Here is a 23,775-nt window from a genome sequence, read left to right on the forward strand (position 1 = left end):
AAGTTAAAATTCTAGGATTTTGTTATTATATATAGTATAGATGTACAAAGGGAATTGTATTACACTATTTTAAAATTTTAGAATAGAATTTTTACCAAGAATTATTGTACGAATGGGAAAAAGTAGAAATCAATATATTTTATTGGGAAGAGAGATTTTTTAGGAATTGGGCGGGAAGTTAAAATTTCAGGATTTTGTTATTATATATAGTATAGATGTACAATGGGAATTGTATTACACTATTTTAAAAGTTTAGAATAGAATTTTTAAGCCGAATTATTGTACGAATGGGAAAGTAGAAATCAACATATTTTATTGGGAAGAGAGATTTTTTAGGAATATGGCGGGAAGTTAAAATTCCAGGATTTTGTTATTATATAAAGTATAGATAGATGTACAAAGGTAATTGTATTACGCAATTTTATAATTTTAGAATAGAATTTTTACCTAGAATTATTGTACGGATGGGAAAGTAGAAATCAATATATTTTATTGGGAAGAAAGATTTTTTAGGAATTAGGCGGAAAGTTAAAATTCTTGAATTTTGTTATTATATATTGTATAGATAGATGTACAAAGGGAATTGTATTACACTATTTTAAAATTTTAGAATAGAATTTTTACCCAGAATTATTGTACGAATGGGAACGTAGAAATCAATATATTTTATTGGAAAGAGAGATTTTTTAGAATTTGGGCGGGAAGTTAAAATTCTAGGATTTTGTTATTATATATAGTATAGATGTACAAAGGGAATTGTATTACACTATTTTAAAATTTTAGAATAGAATTTTTACCCAGAATTATTGTACGAATGGGAAAGTAGAAATCCGCATATTTTATTGGGAAGAGAGATTTTTTAGGAATAGCGCAGGAAGTTAAAATTCCCGGAAGTTTTTTATTATATAAAGTATAGATAGATGTACAAAGGTAATTATATTACACTATTTTATAATTATAGAATAGAATTTTTACCCATATTTATTGTACGAATGGGAAATGTTGAAATCAATATATATCATTGGGAAGAGAGATTTTTTAGGAATTGGGCGGGAAGTTAAAATTTCAGGATTTTGTTATTATATATAGTATAGATGTACAAAGGGAATTGTGTTACACTATTTTAAAATTTTAGAATAGAATTTTTACCTAGAATTATTGTACGGATGGGAAAGTAGAAATCAATATATTTTATTGGTTAGAGAGATTTTTTAGGAATTAGGCGGGAAGTTAAAATTCTAGGATTTTGTTATTATATATAGTATAGATGTACAAAGGGAATTGTATTACACTATTTAAAAATTTTAGAATAGAATTTTTATCCACAACTAGTATTTTCACCCGAGCGATGCACGGAATGGAATTGTTGTAATATATGAAGAATATTTAAATCGATATATAATTATTTAAGAGTTAATTTCACCCGAGGTCGTTTATCTTTCCTGACAATTCCAAATTTAATCATAGACTATAGTTATTAATTATTACAATTTATTCTATGTTTCAACTCTTACGTTAATATTCTTACTATTATTATTAACACTTAATTACTTTTAGATATTATTATTACCACTTATATTATTATTATATTATTATTATTATTATTAATTTATTTTCAAGTACTGTTAGTATGTAATGGTCGTGAGGCACAATAATAATATAACCATAATTAAATATTCTTGTATTGTATTCCGGAGTTAATGACATTTTTTGTCCTAGACTTATTGAGGCATTGACACTTCTCATCCTCCATAATAAAAATTGTCACTTAGTAGACACTGTTATTGGTCATTGGACAGTTTTGATCCTCCGTCAATGAAGCCGTTTGTTGACCGTGAATTAGAAGGGCTTTTCTGTCTTATTCTTATAATCTTGTTTAGACCAGCGCTGCTGTGACTCCTGTGAGGCGAGATGGCGAGACTTGGCGGCTAAGTAGTAACCGTCGGTAGTGAGTAGTAGCGAGGTTCTTCTCCGGCGAGTTGTGAGTACGTCGGCGAGCATACGAGGCAGTAACTCCTTCCGGCGACGGACCAGTAAGGCAGATCTGGCGGTGCAGCAGCAGATCCGGCGAGGTTGGGGCCTTCACCGGTGGTTTTTGGTTCCGGCGAAGCAGAGAGGGCAGCAGGTCGGCGAACCCTCCTATGGTAAATAGCAGTTGTAGTTGTAGATGGCGTGATGTAGAATTTGCACCTGTAAGTCCTCCCTTCCATATTGACCACAAATATCCTTCCCATCTCTCTCTCTCTCTCTCTCTCTCTCTCTCTCTCTCTCTCTCTGACCACAACTACTTGGTGCACAACCTCAAAAACTATGTAATTCTACCTGAAATTCATTGAAGTTTCAAGCTGAAAATGTGGAATCCGCCGCTCCCCAAAAATTGCATTGTCTGAGTTGTTGGAATGGCCGGTGTTGACTTCCTGGCTGTTGTAGCTTCATTCCCCAACCCAGATGATAAAATTCGGAGCACCAGCTTTGAGTTTCAAGGAGGTGGTAACATTGGCAATGCTTTGATAAAACCCAGATGATAAAATTCGTCTTGGTCTTAATCCAAGGATCATATCTAAGGTTGCTGATGACTCCCATGGCGAAAGAATACTTGATGAGCTTGAAAGGGATGGTGTTGATACATCTTTTATGGTGGTGTCCAAAGGAGGAAACTCACCATTCACATATGTCATTGTTGACAACCAAAAAAAAAAAAAAACTCGCACGTGCATTTTCACTCCAGGATATCCACCCATGATATCTGAGGGTCTACATACCCAAATCAAAATTGTCTTCAGCGCTTGGAGTAAATATTGTCTACTTAGATGGAAGGCTGCATGAGACTGCTTTGATTGTAGTGCAGGAGGCAAATAGTAGGGGCATACCTATTATAGTTGATGCAGAAAGGTTAAGGGAGGGGTTGGGTGATATTCCTGACTTTGCTAGTTATGTTGTATGCTCGACAAAATTTCCACAGGCATGGACTAACGCCCTTTCTATTCCAACTGCACTTGTTTCCATTATCTTGAGATTGATGTCAAATGTAAAATTCGTGATTGTTAGTTGGGTGAAGATCGTTTCTTAATGTTAGAAAGGACTGAAGCGGATAACCTCATTTTGAAGAAATGGATGTAGCAGTGACCAATGGATGGAGAAATACAAGGATTAGAACATAAAAAGACAGAAAAACCCTTCTAATTCACGGTCAACAAACGGCGTCATTGACGGAGGATCAAAACTGTCCAACGATCAATAACAGTGGCTACTAAGTGACAATTTTTATTATGGAGGATGAAAAGTGTCAATACCCCAATAAGTCTAGGACCAAAAGTGGCATTAACTCTTGTATTCCGTGAGTCACAATAATAATATAAGAATAATTAAATATTGTTCAATTCTATATTTTTCTAGGATTTCTATTACCATCATTAATTATTCCCAAATTTATCATAATTAAATAATTTGACAAATTATAAAGAAAGATTATTAAATAATGCACGGGACAATTGTTTAATTAAAAATTTTAAAAACTCATTAATAAAACATAAGGTTCTCATAGTTTTTTCTTAGAAACTCTTTAATAAAGTATTTTTTTTTAAGAAATTGGAGGGCCAAACCGCCTAAGGCAGTTTGCGGTGGATAGATCTCGAAAAAATACGCGATTTCAAAAAAATATTTGTCCAAAACGGACAACGGAGTCAAAAGTTATGCACTGCCGTACTTTTGACACTTTACAACTTTAACCCAGAATTATTGTACGAATTGGAAGGTAGAAATCAATATATTTTATTGGGAAGAGAGATTTTTTAGGAATTGGGCGGGAAGTTAAAATTTCAGGATTTTGATTTTATATATAGTATAGATTGTATTACACTATTTTATAACATTAGAATAGAATTTTAACGCAGAATTATTGTACGAATGGGAAAGTAGAAATCAATATATTTTATTGGGAAGAGAGATTTTTTAGGAATTGGGCAGCAAGTTAAAATTTTAGGATTTTGATTTTATATATAGTATAGATTGTATTACACTATTTTATAATATTAGAATATAATTTTAACGCAGAATTATTGTACGAATGGGAAAGTAGAAATCAATATATTTTATTAGGAAGAGAGATTTTTTAGGAATTGGGCGGGAAGTTAAAATTTCAGGATTTTGTTTTTATATATAGTATAGATTATTGTACGAATGGGAAAAAGTAGAAATCAATATATTTTATTGGGAAGAGAGATTTTTTAGGAATTGGGCGGGAAGTTAAAATTTCAGGATTTTGTTATTATATATAGTATAGATGTACAATGGGAATTGTATTACACTATTTTAAAAGTTTAGAATAGAAATTTTAACCCGAATTATTGTACGAATGGGAAAGTAGAAAACAACATATTTTATTGGGAAGAGAGATTTTTTAGGAATAGGGCGGGAAGTTAAAATTCCAGGATTTTGTTATTATATAAAGTATAGATAGATGTACAAAGGTAATTGTATTACACTATTTTATAATTTTAGAATAGAATTTTTACCTAGAATTATTGTACGGATGGGAAAGTAGAAATCAATATATTTTATTGGGAAGAGAGATTTTTTAGGAATTAGGCGGAAAGTTAAAATTCTAGAATTTTGTTATTATATATTGTATAGATAGATGTACAAAGGGAATTGTATTACACTATTTTAAAATTTTAGAATAGAATTTTTACCCAGAATTATTGTACGAATGGGAAAGTAGAAATCAATATATTTTATTGGAAAGAGAGATTTTTTAGAAATTGGGCGGGAAGTTAAAATTCTAGGATTTTGTTATTATATATAGTATAGATGTACAAAGGGAATTGTATTACACTATTTTAAAATTTTAGAATAGAATTTTTACCCAGAATTATTGTACGAATGGGAAAAAGTAGAAATCAATATATTTTATTGGGAAGAGTGATTTTTTAGGAATTGTGCGGGAAGTTAAAATTCCAGGATTTTGTTATTATATATAGTATAGATGTACAATGGGAATTGTATTACACTATTTTAAAAGTTTAGAATAGAATTTTTACCCAGAATTATTGTACGAATGGGAAAGTAGAAATCAACATATTTTATTGGGAAGAGAGATTTTTTAGAAATAGGGCCGAAAGTTAAAATTCCAGGATTTTGTTATTATATAAAGTATAGATAGATGTACAAAGGTAATTGTATTACACTATTTTAAAATTTTAGAATAGAATTTTTACCTAGAATTATTGTACGGATGGGAAAGTAGAATTCAATATATTTTGTTGGGGAAGAGAGATTTTTAGGAATTGGTCGGGAAGTTTAAATTCCAAGATTTTGTTATTATATATTGTATAGATAGATGTACAAAGGGAATTGTATTACACTATTTTAAAATTTTAGAATATAATTTTTACCCAGAATTATTGTACGAATGGGAAAGTTGAAATCAATATATTTTATTGGAAAGAGAGATTTTTTAGGAATCGGGCGAGATGTTAAAATTCCAGGATTTTGTTATTATATATAGTATAGATGTACAAAGGGAATTGTATTACACTATTTTAAAATTTTAAAATAGAATTTTTACCCAGAATTATTGTACGAATGGGAAAAAGTAGAAATTAATATATTTTATTGGGAAGAGAGATTTTTAAGGAATTGGGCCGGAATTTAAAATTCCAGGATTTTGTTATTATATATAGTATAGATGTACAAAGGGAATTTTATTACACTATTTTAAAATTATAGAATAGAATTTTTACCCATATTTATTGTACGAATGGGAAAGGTTGAAATCAATATATATCATTGGGAAGAAAGATTTTTTAGGAATTGGGCGGGAAGTTAAAATTTCAGGATTTTGTTATTATATATAGTATAGATGTACAAAAGGAATTGTGTTACACTATTTTAAAATTTTAGAATAGAATTTTTACCTAGAATTATTGTACGGATGGGAAAGTAGAAATCAATATATTTTATTGGTTAGAGAGATTTTTTAGGAATTGGGCGGAAAGTTAAAATTCCAGAATTTTGTTATTATATACAGTATAGATGTACAAAGGGAATTGTATTACACTATTTTAAAATTTTAGAATAGAATTTTTACCTAGAATTATTGTACGAATGGGAAAAAGTAGAAATCAATATATTTTATTGGGAAGAGAGATTTTTTAGGAATTAGGCGAAAAGTAAAAATTCCAGGATTTTGTTATTATATATAGTATAGATGTACAATGGGAATTGTATTACACTATTTTAAAATTTTAGAATAGAAATTTTACCCAGAATTTTTGTGCGAATGGGAAAGTAGAAATCAACATATTTTATTAGGAAGAGAGATTTTTTAGGGATAGGGCAGGAAGTTAAAATTCCAGGAAGTTTTTTCTTATATAAAGTATAGATAGATGTACAAAGGTAATTTTATTACACTATTTTATAATTTTAGAATAGAATTTTTACCTAGAATTGTTGTACGGATGGGAAAGTAGAAATCAACATATTTTATTAGGAAGAGAGATTTTTTAGGAATAGGGCAGGAAGTTAAAATTCCAGCATTTTGTTATTACATATAGTATAGATCTACAAAGGGAATTCTATTACACTATTTTAAAATTTTAGAATAGAATTTTTAACCAAAATTATAGTACGAATGGGAAAACGTAGAAATCAATATATTTTAATGGGAAGAGAGATTTTTAAGGAATTGGGCGGAAAGTTAAAATTCCAGGATTTTGTTATTATATATAGTATAGATGTATAAAGGTAATTGTATTACACTATTTTAAAATTTTAGAATAGAATTTTTACCCATAATTATTGTACGAATGGGAAAGGTTGAATTCAATATATTTCATTGGGAAGAGAGATTTTTTTTTAGGAATTGGGTGGGAAGTTAAAATTTCAGGATTTTGTTATTATATATAGTATAGATGTACAAAGGGAATTGTATTACATTATTTTAAAATTTTAGAATAGAATTTTTAACTAGAATTATTGTACGGATGGGAAAGTAGAAATCAATATATTTTATTGGGAAGAGAGATTTTTTAGAAATTGGGCGGGAAGTTAAAATTCCAGGATTTTGATGTTATATATAGTATAGATATATGTACAAAGGTAATTGTATTACACTATTTTAAAATTTTTGAATAGAATTTTAACCCAGAATTATTGTACGAATGGGAAACTAGAAATCAATATATTTTATTGAAATGAGAGATTTTTTTTAAATTGGGCGGGAAGTTAAAATTCCAGGATTTTGTTATTATATATAGTATAGATATAGATGTACAAACGGAATTGCATTACACTATTTTAAAATTTTAGAATAGAATTTTTACCCAGAATTATTGTACGAATGGGAAAAAGTAGAAATCAATATATTTTATTGGGAAGATAGATTTTTTAGGAATTGGGCGGAAAGTTAAAATTTCAGGATTTTGTTATTATATATAGTATAGATGTACAATGGGAATTGTATTACATTATTTTAAAAGTTTAGAATAGAATTTTTACCCAGAATTATTGTACAAATGGGAAAGTAGAAATCAACATATTTTATTGGGAAGAGAAATTTTTTAGGAATAGGGCGGAAAGTTAAAATTCCATGATTTTTTTATTATATAAAGTATAGATAGATGTACAAAGGTAATTGTATTACACTATTTTAAAATTTTAGAATAGAATTTTTACCAAGAATTATTGTACGGATGGGAAAGTAGAATTCAATATATTTTGTTGGGAAGAGAGATTTTTAGGAATTGGGCGGGAAGTTTAAATTCTAGGATTTTGTTATTATATATTGTATAGATAGATGTACAAAGGGAATTGTATTACACTGTTTTAAAATTTTAGAATAGAATTTTTACCTAGAATTATTGTACGAATGGGAAAGTAGAAATCAATATATTTTATTGATAAGAGAGATTTTTTAGAAATTGGGCGGGAAGTTAAAATTCCATAATTTTGTTATTATATATAGTATAGATTTACAAAGGGAATTGTATTACACTATTTTAAAATTTTAGAATAGAATTTTTACCCAGAATTATTGTACGAATGGGAAAAAGTAGAAATCAATATATTTTATTGGGAAGAGAGATTTTTTAGGAATTGGGCGAAAAGTTAAAATTACAGGATTTTGTTATTATATATAGTATAGATGTACAATGGGAATTGTATTACACTATTTTCAAAGTTTAGAATAGAATTTTTACCCAGAATTATTGTACGAATTGGAAAGTAGAAATCATCATATTTTATTGGGAAGAGAAATTTTTTAGGAATAGGGCGGGAAGTTAAAATTCCAGGATTTTGTTATTATATAAAGTATAGATAGATGTACAAAGGTAATTGTATTACACTATTTTAAACTTTTAGAATAGATTTTTTACCTAGAATTATTGTACGGATGGGAAAGTAGAAATCAATATATTTTGTTGGGAAGAGAGATTTTTAGGAATTGGGCGGGAAGTTAAAATTCCAGGATTTTGTTATTATATAAAGTATAGATGAATGTGCAATTGATTGAATCGTAACACAATTCAGAGATACATTAGACCTGGAAGTCTAAGCCTAACCAACTAGTCCTATACATCAGCTAGTTAGTTAAGGACTAAATCAACTATAGCTCAATCTAATGTTACATTAATAATACATTAATAATATTGACTAACACTCCCCCTCGAGCACAAGGTGGAAGAGAGACAACATTGAGCTTTCTACGTAACACTCCGAACCGCGCCGCTGCCAGTGGTTTGGTGAAGATATCTGCTAACTGATCTTTCGTCGAAACAAAATTAACCAAGAAGTCACCAGAGGCCACCTTATCCCGGACAAATGATAGTCAATCTCGACATGCTTAGTACGAGCATGAAAAACTGGATTTGCACATAAGTAGGTGGCGCCCAAGTTATCACACCATAACGTCGGTGGAGAGCCATTATGGAGACCGAGCTCGCGCATTAGGGAAACCACCTAAGTAACCTCAGCTGCCACATCAGCAAGCCCCTTGTACTCTGCCTCAGTCGAAGACCGGGCCACCGTACGCTGCTTACGAGATACCCAGGAAACCAGATTAGGCCCTAGAAAAACCGCATAGCCACTGGTTGATTTCTGTCAATAGGACACCCGGCCCAGTCTGAATCAGAGTAAGCATGTATGGCTGTAGACGGAGACACAGAAAACCAAAGGCCATGCGTGAGAGTTCCCTTCACATATCGTAGAACCCGTTTTAGCAGACCCCAGTGATCATCCGTAGGAGCATGCATATATTGACACAACCGGTTGACTGCATAAGACAGATCCGGGCGAGTAATCGTCAAGTACTGTAGAGCACCAGCTAGCCGACGATACTGTGTGGGATTTTCATATAACTCCGAAGAGGGAGCAGCAGAATATGATAGAGATGCAGGGGTAGATAGGGGCTTGCAGTCAGACATACCCGCACGAGTCAAAATATCCTCCATATAGCGCCGCTGAGACAAATGTAAACCCCCTTCAACTGACAGTGTCTGAATTCCAAGGAAGAACCCGGGCTGTCCCAGATCCCGGATTTTGAATGCCGCGGACAGACGAGTAAGCAGAGTGGTCAGTAAGGCGGTGTCATTTGCCATCATGATGATGTCATCAACGTACACCAAAAGAAAAACACGCGAGTCCTGTGCTGTGTAATAAAAAAGTGAGACATCAGTTTTGGAGGCTGAAAAGCCTGTAGTAAGTAGAAAATCATGGAGGCGCTTAAACCAGGCCCGTGGTGCCTGCTTAAGCCCGTATAAAGACCGCTGTAGAAGACACACATAATCAGGATGTGTTGGGTCCTCGTATCCCGATGGCTGTCGCATGTATACTGTTTCGGCAAGATTCCCGTTTAGGAAAGCGTTGTGGACATCTAACTGTCGTAGAGTCCAACCTTGTGATACAGCCATGGCTAGCAACATGCGGACAGTAGTCGGTTTGACCACTGGATTAAAAGTCTCAAAAAAGTCCTCCCCTGCGACCTGATTGAACCCTTTTGCCACCAAACGGGCATTGAACCGCTCAATGGAACCATCAGCCTTCCATTTAGTTCGGTAAACCCACTTGCAACCAATTATATTTAAGCCGGGTTTAGGTGGCACAAGAGACCAGGTGTTGTTATGGAGTAGAGCGTCTCACTCCTGGTCCATGGCGTCTCTCCATTCCGGATAGCCCACAGCCTGTGTATAACAAGTAGGGTCAGCAGAAACTGTTAAGGCCTGTAACGGTTCACCCGTTTTCATATGACGAAGACGCATAACATGCGCCCGTTCTTGAGGCTGAGCTGGAGGAGCACGCCTCCTTACACGCCGTGGTGCAGGTTGACTTTGAACAGCTAGGGGCCGTTCTTGAATGGTCAGTGGATGTTGCACTGCCAACGGGGCCACATCAAGTGGCGGTTTAGTTGGCTTATGAGGAACAAGTGGACCCGATGCCCATGGTGGACTCGGGTGCACCGCCGGAGTATCCATACTAGAACCTGCAGCATACGAAAAACAAGTTTCGTCAAAACGGACGTGGCGACAGATAAAGATTTTCCCGGTATTGAGGTTCATGCATCGATAACCTCTATAGGACGTGGGATACCCTAAGAAGACACAGGGTGCAGAGCGGTACTCTATCTTGTGGCGATTGTAGGGCCGTAGATAGGGATAACACTTGCACCCGAAGACGCGGAAGAAGGTATAAGGGGGGAGGGGGGGGGGGGGGGGGGGCTTTTTGAATAGTAACTCATATGGACTCGAGAACTGTATGGCTGACGAGGGTAGACAGTTAATTAGGTAAGCTTCCGTCTCAAACGCTGAGTCCCAATGATTTTGTGGGACGGAGCTATGAGCAAGTAAAGCGAGACATGTTTCAACTATATGCCAGTTACGGCGTTCAACACGGCCATTTTGCTCGTGTGTATAGGCGCATGATTGCCTATGCACAATGCCGAGTGAAGTGAAACGAGAGTGTAACTTGCGGTATTCACCGCCAAGGTCAGATTGAATGGACTTGATAGAACGCGAAAACTGGCGTTCTACCATGACACGGAATGACTCAAAAATTGCATAAATATCTGATTTTAACCGTAATGGGTAAAACCAGCAGAAACGCGAGTGGTCATCCAAAAATAATAAAAAGTAACGAAAACCACCCGCGGAAACAATGGGTGCGGGCCCCCAAATTTCTGTATATATTAGATCCAATACATTATTTCTAATGGAAATAACCCTATCTAAAGGAAATCGGGATGATTTCCCAAGTTGACACGCGGAGCACAATTGAAACGTGTTTAACTTATTTTTATCAACAGGGCAATTTTGAAGGACACGCTGTAGGGCACGATCGTGGGGATGACCAAGACGGCGATGCCAAATTTCTGTTGACGCACGGGCACTTATGTAAGCAACTTGTGACCGAGACCGAGACAGTTTGTACAATCCGCCCGTACTAGGACCTTTAAGAAGCACCGTTTTGGTTCGACAGTCCTTCACAACAAAGAAATCACGGTGAAATTCGAAAAACACATTATTATCAGTTGTAAAACGATTAACAGATAATAATGGTACAGACAAATTGGGAACATGTAATATATCATTTAGAGCTAATGAACCAGACACGGAATTTATCGATGCACTACCAATACTGGAAATATCCAAACCTGACTCGTTGCCCACTCGTAAGACATCACCACCAGTGTACGAGTCAGAGTGGGCCATCATTGTCGCGTCCGGCGTCGCGTGCGAGGTAGCGCCGGTGTCCGGGAACCAGCCATCCGCCACGGTGCCGCCATCTTCCCCGGACACTGCCACATGCGCCTGAGGAGGGGCCTGATCATACCGCCGGTAACAATGGACTGCCGTATGTCCTTGATTCCGGCAGATCTGACAGCGAGGGACTCCGCCACCACGCCCTCTGTTCTGCCAGCCACCACGGCTTCCTCTGTCGTTTCGTCCTCGCACGCCACCTCCAGAGCCGGAACCACGCGAGCCACCGCCGGAACTGGAACCACCGCGCTGCCCTCTGCCAGTGTGGAGCGCCTGATGCGACGCCGCCGGTACGCCACCCGCCGGCAGAAAGTCCTCAGCCCATATAAACTCCTGAGCCTGCAGGAAATCGGCGAGCTGGGGAATGGTGATAGGGTTACCGGAGGCAGCTAGAGAGGACGCCATTGACCGGAATTCCGGCCGGAGCCCCCGGAAGACGTAGAGGTTCTGTTCATCGAGTGACACCAGTCGGCCGGCGAGCGCCAAGTCCTCCACGAGCAGCTGCGCCCGTCCAAGATATTCGCCGGGAGAAGAGTCTCCTTGCCGGAGGCTCTGGAACTGTGCAAGAAGGTTCAAACACCTCGCCCTCGTCGATGATCCTAACGCCGATGTGATCAACGTCCATACCGCCCGGGATGTATCTCTGCCCACTGCGAGATACATAACTTCGTCCGATAAGGACGAAATAAGAAGCGACATTATGCTTTGGTCTTGTTGGATCCAAAAGCCGTACGCCGGATTGGGGGTTGGGGTGGACGGCGCGGCACCGGAGCTCGCTTCACTGGTCGCTGGCGGAAGAATTAACGCAGCCGGACATGGGGTGTCACCAGTGACATAACCGAGCAAGCCTTGCCCGCGTAGGAATGGTATTAGCTGAGTACGCCAAAATAGATAGTTTTTGGTCGTGAGCTTGAGGGATACAAGGTGGTGGGCGGTTGTGAGGTTGGTGGGGGTTGTCGACGGTGACACGGTTGCACTCACCGTGCGCTCACTAGAATTAGTCGACATGTTTGTTTTGGAGGAGAGAGAAGGGATCACCTGAGCATAACTGATACCAGATGAATGTGCAATTGATTGAATCGTAACACAACTCAGAGATACAATAGACCTGGAAGTCTAAGCCTAACCAAAAAGTCCTATACATCAGCTAGTGAGTTAAGGACTAAATCAACTATAGCTCAAACTAACGTTACATTAATAATACAATAATAATATTGACTAACAGTATAGATGTACAAAGGGAATTGTATTACACTGTTTTAAAATTTTTGAATAGAATTTTTACCCAGAATTATTGTACGAATGGGAAAGAAGAAATCAATATATTTTATTGGAAAGAGAGATTTTTTAGAAATTGGGTGGGAAGTTAAAATTCCTGCATTTTGTTATTACATATAGTATAGATGTACAAAGGGAATTGTATTACACTATTTTAAAATTTTAAAATAGAATTTTTACCCAGAATTATTATACGAATGGAAAAAAGTAGATATCAATATATTTTATTGGGAAGAGAGATTTTTAAGGAATTGGGCGGGAATTTAAAATTCCAGGATTTTTTTATTATATATAGAATAGATGTACAAAGGGAATTGTATTACACTTTTTAAAATTTTAGAATAGAATTTTTACCCATAATTATTGTACGAATGGGAAAAGTTGAAGTCAATATATTTTATTGGGAAGAGAGATTTTTTAGAAATTGGGCGGGAAGTTAAAATTCCAGCATTTTGTTATTACATATAGTATAGATGTACAAAGGGAATTGTATTACACTATTTTAAAATTTTAGAATAGAATTTTTGCCCAGAATTATTGTACGAATGGAAAAAAGTAGAAATCAATATATTTTATTAGGAAGAGAGATTTTTAAGGAATTGGGCGGGAATTTAAAATTCCAGGATTGTTTTATTATATATAGTATAGATGTACAAAGGGAATTGTATTACACTTTTTTAAAATTTTAGAATAGAATTTTTACCCATAATTATTGTACGAATGGGAAAAGTTGAAATCAATATATTTTATTGGGAAGAGAGATTTTTTAGGAATTGGGCGGGAATTTAAAATTCCAGGATTTTGTTATTATATATAGTATAGATGTACAAAGGGAATTGTATTACACTATTTTAAAATTTAAGAATATAATTTTTGCCCATAATTATTGTACGAATAGGAAAAGTTGAACTCAATATATTTTATTGGGAAGAGAGATTTTTAGGAATTGGGCAGGAAGTTTAAATTCCAGGATTTTGATATTATATATTGTATAGATAGATGTAGAAAGGGAATTGTATTACACGATTTTAAAATTTTAGAATAGAATTTTTACCCAGAATTATTGTACGAATGGGAAAAGTTGAAATCAATATATTTTATTGGGAAGAGAGATTTTTTAGGAAATCGGCGAGAATTGAAAATTCCAGGATGTTTTTATTATATATAGATAGTAGAGATGTACAAAGGTAATTGTATTACACTATTTTAAAATTTTTAGAATAGAATTTTTACCCAGAATTATTGTACGAATGGGAAAAGTAGAAATCAATATATTTTATTGGGAACAGAGATTTTTAAGGAATTGGGCGGGAAGTTAAAATTCCAGGATTTTGTTATTATATATAGTATAGATGTACAAAGGGAATTGTATTACACTATTTTAAAATTTTAAGAATAGAATTTTTACCCAGAATTATTGTACGAATGGAAAGGTTAGAAATCAATATATTTTGTTGGGAAGAGAGATTTTTAGGAATTGGGCAGGGAAGTTAAAATTCCAGGATTTTGTTATTATATAAATGTATAGATAGATGTACAAAGGGAATTGTATTACACTATTTTAAAATTTTAGAATAGAATATTGTACCCAGAATTATTGTACGAATGAGAAAAGTAGAAATCAATATATTTTATTGGGAAGAGAGATTTTTTAGGAAATTGGCGGGAAGTTAAAATTTCCAGGATTTTGTTATTATATATAGTAGATAGTAGAGATGTACAAAGGTAATTGTATTACACTATTTTAAAATTTTAGAATAGAATTTTTACCCAGAATTATTGTAACGAATGGGAAAGTAGAAATCAATATATTTTATTGGGAAGAGAGATTTTTTAGGAATTGGGCGGAAGTTAAAATTTCAGGATTTTGTTATTATATATAGTATAGATAGATGTACAAAGGGAATTGTATTACACTATTTTTAAATTTTAGAATAGAATTTTTACCCAGAATTATTGTACGAATGGGAAAGGTAGAAATCAATATATTTTGTTGGAAGAGAGATTTTTTAGGAATTGGGCGGAAGTTAAAATTCCAGGATTTTGTTATTATATAAAGTATAGATAGATGTACAAAGGGAATTGTTATTACACTATTTTAAAATTTTATAATAGAATATTGTACCAGAATTATTGTATGAATGGGAAAGTAGAAATCAATATATTTTATTGGGAAGAGAGATTTTTTAGGAATTGGCGGGATGTTAAAATTCCAGGATTTTGTTATTATATATAGTATAGATAGTAGAGATGTACAAAGGTAATTGTATTACACTATTTTAAAATTTTAGAATAGAATTTTTACCCAGAATTATTGTACGAATGGGAAAGAAGAAATCAATATATTTTATAGGGAACAGAGATTTTTTTGGAATTGGGCGGGAAGTTAAAATTTCAGGATTTTGTTAATATATATAGTACAGATGTACAAAGGGAATTGTATTACACTATTTTAAATTTAAGAATAGAATTTTTACCCAGAATTATTGTACGAATTGGAAAGGTAGAAATCAATATATTTTGTTGGGAAGGGAGATTTTTAGGAATTGGGCGGGAAGTTAAAATTCCAGGATTTTGTTATTATATAAAGTATAGATAGATGTACAAAGGGAATTGTTTTACACTATTTTAAAATTTTATAATAGAATATTGTCCCAGAATTATTGTATGAATGGGAAAAAGTAGAAATCAATATATTTTATTGGGAAGAGAGATTTTTTAGGAAATAGGCGGGATGTTAAAATTCCAGGATTTTGTTATTATATATAGTATAGATAGTAGAGATGTACAAAGGTAATTGTATTACACTATTTTAAAATTTTTGAATAGAATTTTTACCCATAATTATTGTACGAATGGGAAAGGTAAAAATCAATATATTTTATTGGGAAGGGAGATTTTTTTAGGAATTGCGCGGGAAGTTAAAATTCCAGGATTTTGTTATTATATATATAGTATAGATGTACAAAGGTAATTGTATTACACTATTTTAAAATTTTATAATAGAATTTTTTCCCAGAATTATTGTACGAATGGGAAAGTAGAAATCAATATATTTTATTGGAAAGAGAGATTTTTAGGAATTGGGCGGGAAGTTAAAATTCCAGGATTTTGTTATTATATATATAGTATCGATGTACAAAGGGAATTGTATTACACTATTTTAAAATTTTATAATAGAATTTTTACCAAGAATAATTGTACGAATGGGAAAGTAGAAATCAATATATTTTATTGGAAGAGAGATTTTTAGGAATTGGGCGGGAAGTTAAAATTCCAGGAATTTGTTATTATATATAGTATAGATATAGATGTACAAAGGGAATTGTATTTCACTATTTTAAAATTTTCGAATAGAATTTTTACCCAAAATTATTGTACGAATTATTGTACGAATGGGGAAGTAGAAATCAATACATTTTATTGGGCAGAGAGATTTTTTAGGAATTGGGCAAGAAGTTAAAATTCCAGGATATTTTATTATATATAGTGTAGATGTTCAAAGGGAATTGTATTACACTATTTTAAAATTTTAGAATAGAATTTTTACCCTGAATTATTGTACAAATGGCAAAACGTAGAAATCAATATATTTTATTGGGAAGAGAGATTTTTTAGGAATTGGGCGGGAAGTTGAAATTCCAGGATTTTGTTATTATATATAGTATAGATGTACAATGGGAATTGTATTACACTATTTTAAAAGTTTAGAATAGAATTTTTACCCATAATTATTGTAGGAATGGGAAAGTAGAAATCAACATATTTTATTGGTAGAGAGATTTTTTAGGAATAGGGCGGGAAGTTAAAATTCCAGGATTTTGTTATTATATAAAGTATAGATAGATGTACAAAGGTAATTGTATTACACTATTTTAAAATTTTAGAATAGAATTTTTACCTAGAATTATTCTACGGATGGGAAAGTAGATATCAATAAATTTTGTTGGGAAGAGAGATTTTTAGGAATTGGGCGGGAAGTTTAAATTCCAGGATTTTGTTATTATATATTGTATTGATAGATGTACAAAGGGAATTGTATTACACTATTTTAAAATTTTAGAATAGAATTTTTACCCAGAATTATTGTACGAATTGGAAAAAGTAGAAATCAATATATTTTATTGGGAAGAGAGATTTTTTAGGAATTGGGCAGGAATTTAAAATTTCAGGATTTGGTTACTATATATAGTATAGATGTACAAAGGAAAATGTATTACACTATTTTAAAATTTTAGAATAGAATTTTTACCCATAATTATTGTACGAATGGGAAAATTTGAAATCAATATATTTTATTGGGAAGAGAGATTTTTTCGGAATTGGGCGGAAAGTTAAAATTCCAGGATTTTGTTATTATATAAAGTATATATAGATATAGATGTACAAAGGTTATTGTATTACCCTATTTTAAAATTTTAGAATAGAATTTTTATCTAGAATTATTGTACGGATGGGATAGTAGAAATCAATATATTTTGTTGGGAAGAGAGATTTTAGGAATTGGGCGGGAAGTTAAAATTCCAGGATTTTGTTATCATATATAGTATAGATAGTAGAGATGTACAAAGGTAATTGTATTACACTATTTTAAAATTTTTGAATAGAATTTTTACCCAGAATTATTGTACGAATAGGAAAGAAGAAATCAATATATTTTATTGGGAACAGAGATTTTTTAGGAATTGGGCGGGAAGTTAAAATTTCAGGATTTTGTTAATATATATAGTATAGATGTACAAAGGGAATTGTATTACACTGTTTTTAAATTTAAGAATAGAATTTTTACCCAGAATTATTGTACGAATTGGAAAGGTAGAAATCAATATATTTTGTTGGGAAGAGAGATTTTTAGGAATTGCGCGCGAAGTTAAAATTCCAGGATTTTGTTATTATATAAAGTATAGATCGATGTACAAAGGGAATTGTTTTACACTATTTTAAAATTTTATAATAGAATATTGTCCCAGAATTATTGTATGAATGGGAAAAAGTAGAAATCAATATATTTTATTGGGAAGAGAGATTTTTTAGGAAATAGGCGGGAAGTTAAAATTCTAGGATTTTGTTATTATATATAGTATAGATAGTAGAGATGTACAAAGGTAATTGTATTACACTATTTTAAAATTTTTGAATAAAATTTTTACCCAGAATTATTGTACGGATGGGAAAGTAAAAAGCAATATATTTTGTTGGGAAGAGAGATTTTTAGGAATTGGGCGGGAAATTTAAAATTTCAGGATTTTTTTATTATATATAGTATAGATAGATGTAGAAAAGGAATTGTATTACACTATTTTAACATTTTTGAATAGAATTTTTACCCAGAATTATTGAACGAATGGGAAAGTAGAAATCAATATATTTTAATGGAAAGAGAGATTTTTTAGAAATTGGGCGAAAAGTTAAAATTCAAGGATTTTATTATTACATATCGTATAGATTTACAAAGGGAATTGTATTACACTATTTTAAAATTTTAGAATATAATTTTTACCCAGAATTATTGTACGAATGGGAAAAAGTAGAAATCGATATATTTTATTGGGAAGAGAGATTTTTTAGGAATCGGGCGGGAAGTTAAAATTGCAGGATTTTGTTATTATATAAAGTATAGATAGATGTACAAAGGTAATTGTATTACACTATTTTAAAATTTTTGAATAGAAATTTTACCTAGAATTATTGTACGGATGGGAGAGTAGAAATCAATATATTTTGTTGGGAAGAGAGATTTTTTGAAATTGAGCAGGAAGTTTAAATTCCAGGATTTTGTTATTATATATTGTATAGATAGACGTAGAAATGGAATTGTATTTCAATACTTTAAAATTTTAGAATTGTATTTTGACCCAGAAATATTGTACGAATGGGAAAGTTGATATCAATATATTTTATTGGAAAGAGAGTTTTTTAGGAATCGGGCCAGAAGTTAAAATTCCAGGATTTTGTTATTTTATATAGTATAGATGTACAAAGGGAATTGTATTACACTATTTTAAAATTTTATAATAGATTTTTTACCCAGAATTATTGTACGAATGGGAAAGTAGAAATCAATATATTTTATTGGAAAGAGAGATTTTTAGGAATTGGGCGGGAAGTTAAAATTCCAGGATTTTGTTATTATATATATAGTATCGATGTACAAAGGGAATTGTATTACACTATTTTAAAATTTTATAATAGAATTTTTACCAAGAATTATTGTACGAATGGGAAAGTAGAAATCAATATATTTTATTGGAAAGAGAGATTTTTAGGAATTGGGCGGGAAGTTAAAATTCCAGGAATTTGTTATTATATACAGTATAGATATAGATGTACAAAGGGAATTGTATTTCACTAATTTAAAATTTTCGAATAGAATTTTTACCCAAAATTATTGTACGAATGGGAAAGTAGAAATTAATACATTTTATTGGGCAGAGAGATTTTTTAGGAATTGGGCGAGAAGTTCAAATTCCAGGATTTTTTTATTATATATAGTGTAGATGTTCAAAGGGAATTGTATTACACTATTTTAAAATTTTAGAATAGAATTTTTACCTAGAATTATTTTACGAATGGGAAAGTAGAAATCAAAATATTTTATTGGAAATAGAGATTTTTTAGAAATTTGGCGGGAAGTAAAAATTCCGGGGTTTTGTTATTATATATAGTATAGAAGTATAGATGTACAAAGGGAATTGTATTACGCTATTTTAAAATTTTAGAATAGAATTTTTACCCAGAATTATTGTACGAATGGCAAAACGTAGAAATCAATATATTTTATTGGGAAGAGAGATTTTTTAGGAATTGGGCGGGAAGTTGAAATTCCAGGATTTTGTTGTTATATATAGTATAGATGTACAATGGGAATTGTATTACACTATTTTAAAAGTTTAGAATAGAATTTTTACACAGAATTATTGTAGGAATGGGAAAGTAGAAATCAACATATTTTATTGGTAGAGAGATTTTTTAGGAATAGGGCGGGAAATTAAAATTCCAGGATTTTGTTATTATATAAAGTATAGATAGATGTACAAAGGTAATTGTATTACACTATTTTAAAATTTTAGAATAGAATTTTTACCTAGAATTATTGTACGGATGGGAAAGTAGAAATCAATATATTTTGTTGGGAAGAGAGATTTTTAGGAACTGGGCGGGAAGTTTAAATTCCAGGATTTTGTTATTATATATTGTATAGATAGATGTACAAAGGGAATTGTATTACACTATTTTTAAATTTTAGAATAGAATTTTTACCCAGAATTATTGTACGAATTGGAAAAAGTAGAAATCAATATATTTTATTGGGAAGAGAGATTTTTTAGGAATTGGACGGGAATTTAAAATTTCAGGATTTGGTTATTATATAATGTATATATAGATGTACAAAGGTTATTGTATTACCCTATTTTAAAATTTTAGAACAGAATTTTTATCTAGAATTATTGTACGGATGGGAAAGTAGAAATCAATATATTTTGTTGGGAAGAGAGATTTTAGGAATTGGGCGGGAAGTTAAAATTCCAGGATTTTGTTATTATATATAGTATAGATAGTAGAGATGTACAAAGGTAATTGTATTACACTATTTTAAAATTTTTGAATAGAATTTTTACCCAGAATTATTGTACGAATGGGAAAGAAGAAATTAATATATTTTATAGGGAACAGAGATTTTTTAGGAATTGGGCGGGAAGTTAAAATTTCAGGATTTTGTTAATATATATAGTACAGATGTACAAAGGGAATTTTATTACACTATTTTTAAATTTAAGAATAGAATTTTTACCCAGAATTATTGTACGAATTGGAAAGGTAGAAATCAATATATTTTGTTGGGAAGGGAGATTTTTAGGAATTGGGCGGGAAGTTAAAATTCCAGGATTTTGTTATTATATAAAGTATAGATAGATGTACAAAGGGAATTGTTTTACACTATTTTAAAATTTTATAATAGAATATTGTCCCAGAATTATTGTATGAATGGGAAAAAAGTAGAAATCAATATATTTTATTGGGAAGAGAGATTTTTTAGGAAATAGGCGGGAAGTTAAAATTCCAGGATTTTGTTATTATATATAGTATAGATAGTAGAGATGTACAAAGGTAATTGTATTACACTATTTTAAAATTTTTGAATAGAATTTTTACCCATAATTATTGTACGAATGGGAAAGGTAGAAATCAATATATTTTATTGGGAAGAGAGATTTTTTTAGGAATTGGGCGGGAAGTTAAAATTCCAGGATTTTGTTATTATATATATAGTATAGATGTACAAAGGTAATTGTATTACACTATTTTAAAATTTTATAATAGAATTTTTACCCAGAATAATTGTACGAATGGGAAAGTAGAAATCAATATATTTTATTGGAAAGAGATATTTTTAGGAATTTGGCGGGAAGTTAAAATTCCAGGATTTTGTTATTATATATATATAGTATCGATGTACAAAGGGAATTGTATTGCACTATTTTAAAATTTTATAATAGAATTTTTACTAAGAATTATTGTACGAATGGGAAAATAGAAATCAATATATTTTATTGGAAAGAGAGATTTTTAGGAATTGGGCGGGAAGTTAAAATTCCAGGAATTTGTTATTATATATAGTATAGATATAGATGTACAAAGGGAATTGTATTTCAATATTTTAAAATTTTCGAATAGAATTTTTACCCAAAATTATTGTACGAATGGGGAAGTAGAAATCAATACATTTTATTGGGCAGAGAGATTTTTTAGGAATTGGGCAAGAAGTTAAAATTCCAGGATTTTTTTATTATATATAGTGTAGATGTTCAAAGGGAATTGTATTACACTATTTTAAAATTTTAGAATAGAATTTTTACCCTGAATTATTGTACAAATGGCAAAACGTAGAAATCAATATATTTTATTGGGAAGAGAGATTTTTTACGAATTGGCGGGAAGTTGAAATTCCAGGATTTTGTTATTATATATAGTATAGATGTACAATGGGAATTGTATTACACTATTTTAAAAGTTTAGAATAGAATTTTTACCCATAATTATTGTAGGAATGGGAAAGTAGAAATAAACATATTTTATTGGTAGAGAGATTTTTTAGGAATAGGGCGGGAAGTTAAAATTCCAGGATTTTGTTATATATAAAGTATAGATAGATGTACAAAGGTAATTGTATTACACTATTTTAAAATTTTAGAATAGAATTTTTACCTAGAATTGTTGTACGGATGGGAAAGTAGAAATCAATATATTTTGTTGGGAAGAGAGATTTTTAGGAACTGGGCTGGAAGTTTAAATTCCAGGATTTGTTATTATATATTGTATAGATAGATGTACAAAGGAATTGTAATTACACTATTTAAATTTTAGAAATAGAATTTTTACCCAGAATTATTGTACGAATTGGAAAAAGTAGAAATCAATATATTTTATTGTGAAGAGAGATTTTTTAGGAATTGGACGGGAATTTAAAATTTCAGGATTTGGTTATTATATATAGTATAGATGTACAAAGGGAAATGTATTACACTATTTTAAAATTTTAGAATAGAATTTTTACCCATAATTATTGTACGAATGGGAAAATTTGAAATCAATATATTTTATTGGGAAGAGAGATTTTTTAGGAATTGGGCGGAAGTTAAAATTCCAGGATTTTGTTATTATATAATGTATATATATAGATGTACAAAGGTTATTGTATTACCCTATTTTAAAATTTTAGAACAGAATTTTTATCTAGAATTTTGTACGGATGGGAAAGTAGAAATCAATATATTTTGTTGGGAAGAGAGATTTTAGGAATTGGGCGGGAAGTTAAAATTTCAGGATTTTGTTATTATATATAGTATAGATAGTAGAGATGTACAAAGGTAATTGTATTACACTATTTTAAAATTTTTGAATAGAATTTTTACTCAGAATTATTGAACGAATAGGAAAGAAGAAATCAATATATTTTATAGGGAACAGAGATTTTTTAGGAATTGGGCGGGAAGTTAAAATTTTCAGGATTTTGTTAATTATATAGTACAGATGTACAAAGGGAATTGTATTACACTATTTTTAAATTAAGAATAGAATTTTTACCCAGAATTATTGTACGAATTGGAAAGGTTGAAATCAATATATTTCGTTGGGAAGGGAGATTTTTAGGAATTGGGCGGGAAGTTAAAATTCCAGGATTTTGTTATTATATAAAGTATAGATAGATGTACAAAGGGAATTGTTTTACACTACTTTAAAATTTTATAATAGAATATTGTCCAGAATTATTGTATGAATGGGAAAAAGCAGAAATCAATATATTTTATTGGGAAGAGAGATTTTTTAGGAAATAGGCGGAAGTTAAAATTCCAGGATTTTGTTATTATATATAGTATAGATAGTAGAGATGTACAAAGGTAATTGTATTACACTATTTTAAAATTTTTGAATAGAATTTTTACCCATAATTATTGTACGAATGGGAAAGTAGAAATCAATATATTTTATTGGAAGAGAGATTTTTTTAGGAATTGGGCGGGAAGTTAAAATTCCAGAATTTTGTTATTATATATATAGTATAGATGTACAAAGGAATTGTATTACACTATTTAAAATTTTATAATAGAATTTTTACCCAGAATTATTGTACGAATGGGAAAGTAGAAATCAATATATTTTATTGGAAAGAGAGATTTTTAGGAATTGGGCGGGAAGTTAAAATTCCAGGAATTTGTTATTATATATAGTATAGATATAGATGTTC

The 23,775-nt window shown here is 31.4% G+C and overlaps 2 protein-coding genes across 2 annotated transcripts; both read right to left on the reverse strand.

The window, feature by feature from the left end:
* Positions 1-8,958: 8,958 nt before the first annotated feature.
* On the reverse strand, positions 8,959-9,908 carry LOC109155158 (uncharacterized mitochondrial protein AtMg00810-like). Its single transcript, XM_019302891.1, has 2 exons — positions 9,210-9,908; positions 8,959-9,096 (listed from the first exon to the last, which is right to left on the reverse strand). The coding sequence occupies exons 1-2, from the start codon at positions 9,906-9,908 to the stop codon at positions 8,959-8,961; spliced, it is 837 nt and encodes a 278-aa protein (XP_019158436.1).
* A 225-nt stretch (positions 9,909-10,133) lies between these two features.
* Positions 10,134-12,449, reverse strand: LOC109155159. Its single transcript, XM_019302892.1, has 2 exons — positions 11,441-12,449; positions 10,134-10,477 (listed from the first exon to the last, which is right to left on the reverse strand). The coding sequence occupies exons 1-2, from the start codon at positions 12,447-12,449 to the stop codon at positions 10,134-10,136; spliced, it is 1,353 nt and encodes a 450-aa protein (XP_019158437.1).
* Between the last annotated feature and the right edge of the window lie 11,326 nt (positions 12,450-23,775).

The sequence above is a fragment of the Ipomoea nil genome, unplaced genomic scaffold, assembly GCF_001879475.1.
Source record: "Ipomoea nil cultivar Tokyo-kokei standard unplaced genomic scaffold, Asagao_1.1 scaffold2694, whole genome shotgun sequence".
NCBI classification, from domain to species: domain Eukaryota; kingdom Viridiplantae; phylum Streptophyta; class Magnoliopsida; order Solanales; family Convolvulaceae; genus Ipomoea; species Ipomoea nil.

Excerpts from the sequence above, each read along its gene's own strand:
- LOC109155159 (XM_019302892.1), bottom strand. The coding sequence starts at position 12,449 with ATGTCGCTTCTTATTTCGTCCTTATCGGACGAAGTTATGTATCTCGCA. Across the intron at positions 10,478-11,440 it reads CAAAACGGTGCTTCTTAAAG|GTTCTAGTATGGATACTCCG; the intron begins GTCCTAGTACGG and ends CGTATGCTGCAG.
- LOC109155158 (XM_019302891.1), bottom strand. The coding sequence starts at position 9,908 with ATGGCTGTATCACAAGGTTGGACTCTACGACAGTTAGATGTCCACAAC. Across the intron at positions 9,097-9,209 it reads ACTGGGGTCTGCTAAAACGG|AAATCAACCAGTGGCTATGC; the intron begins GTTCTACGATAT and ends TCCTATTGACAG.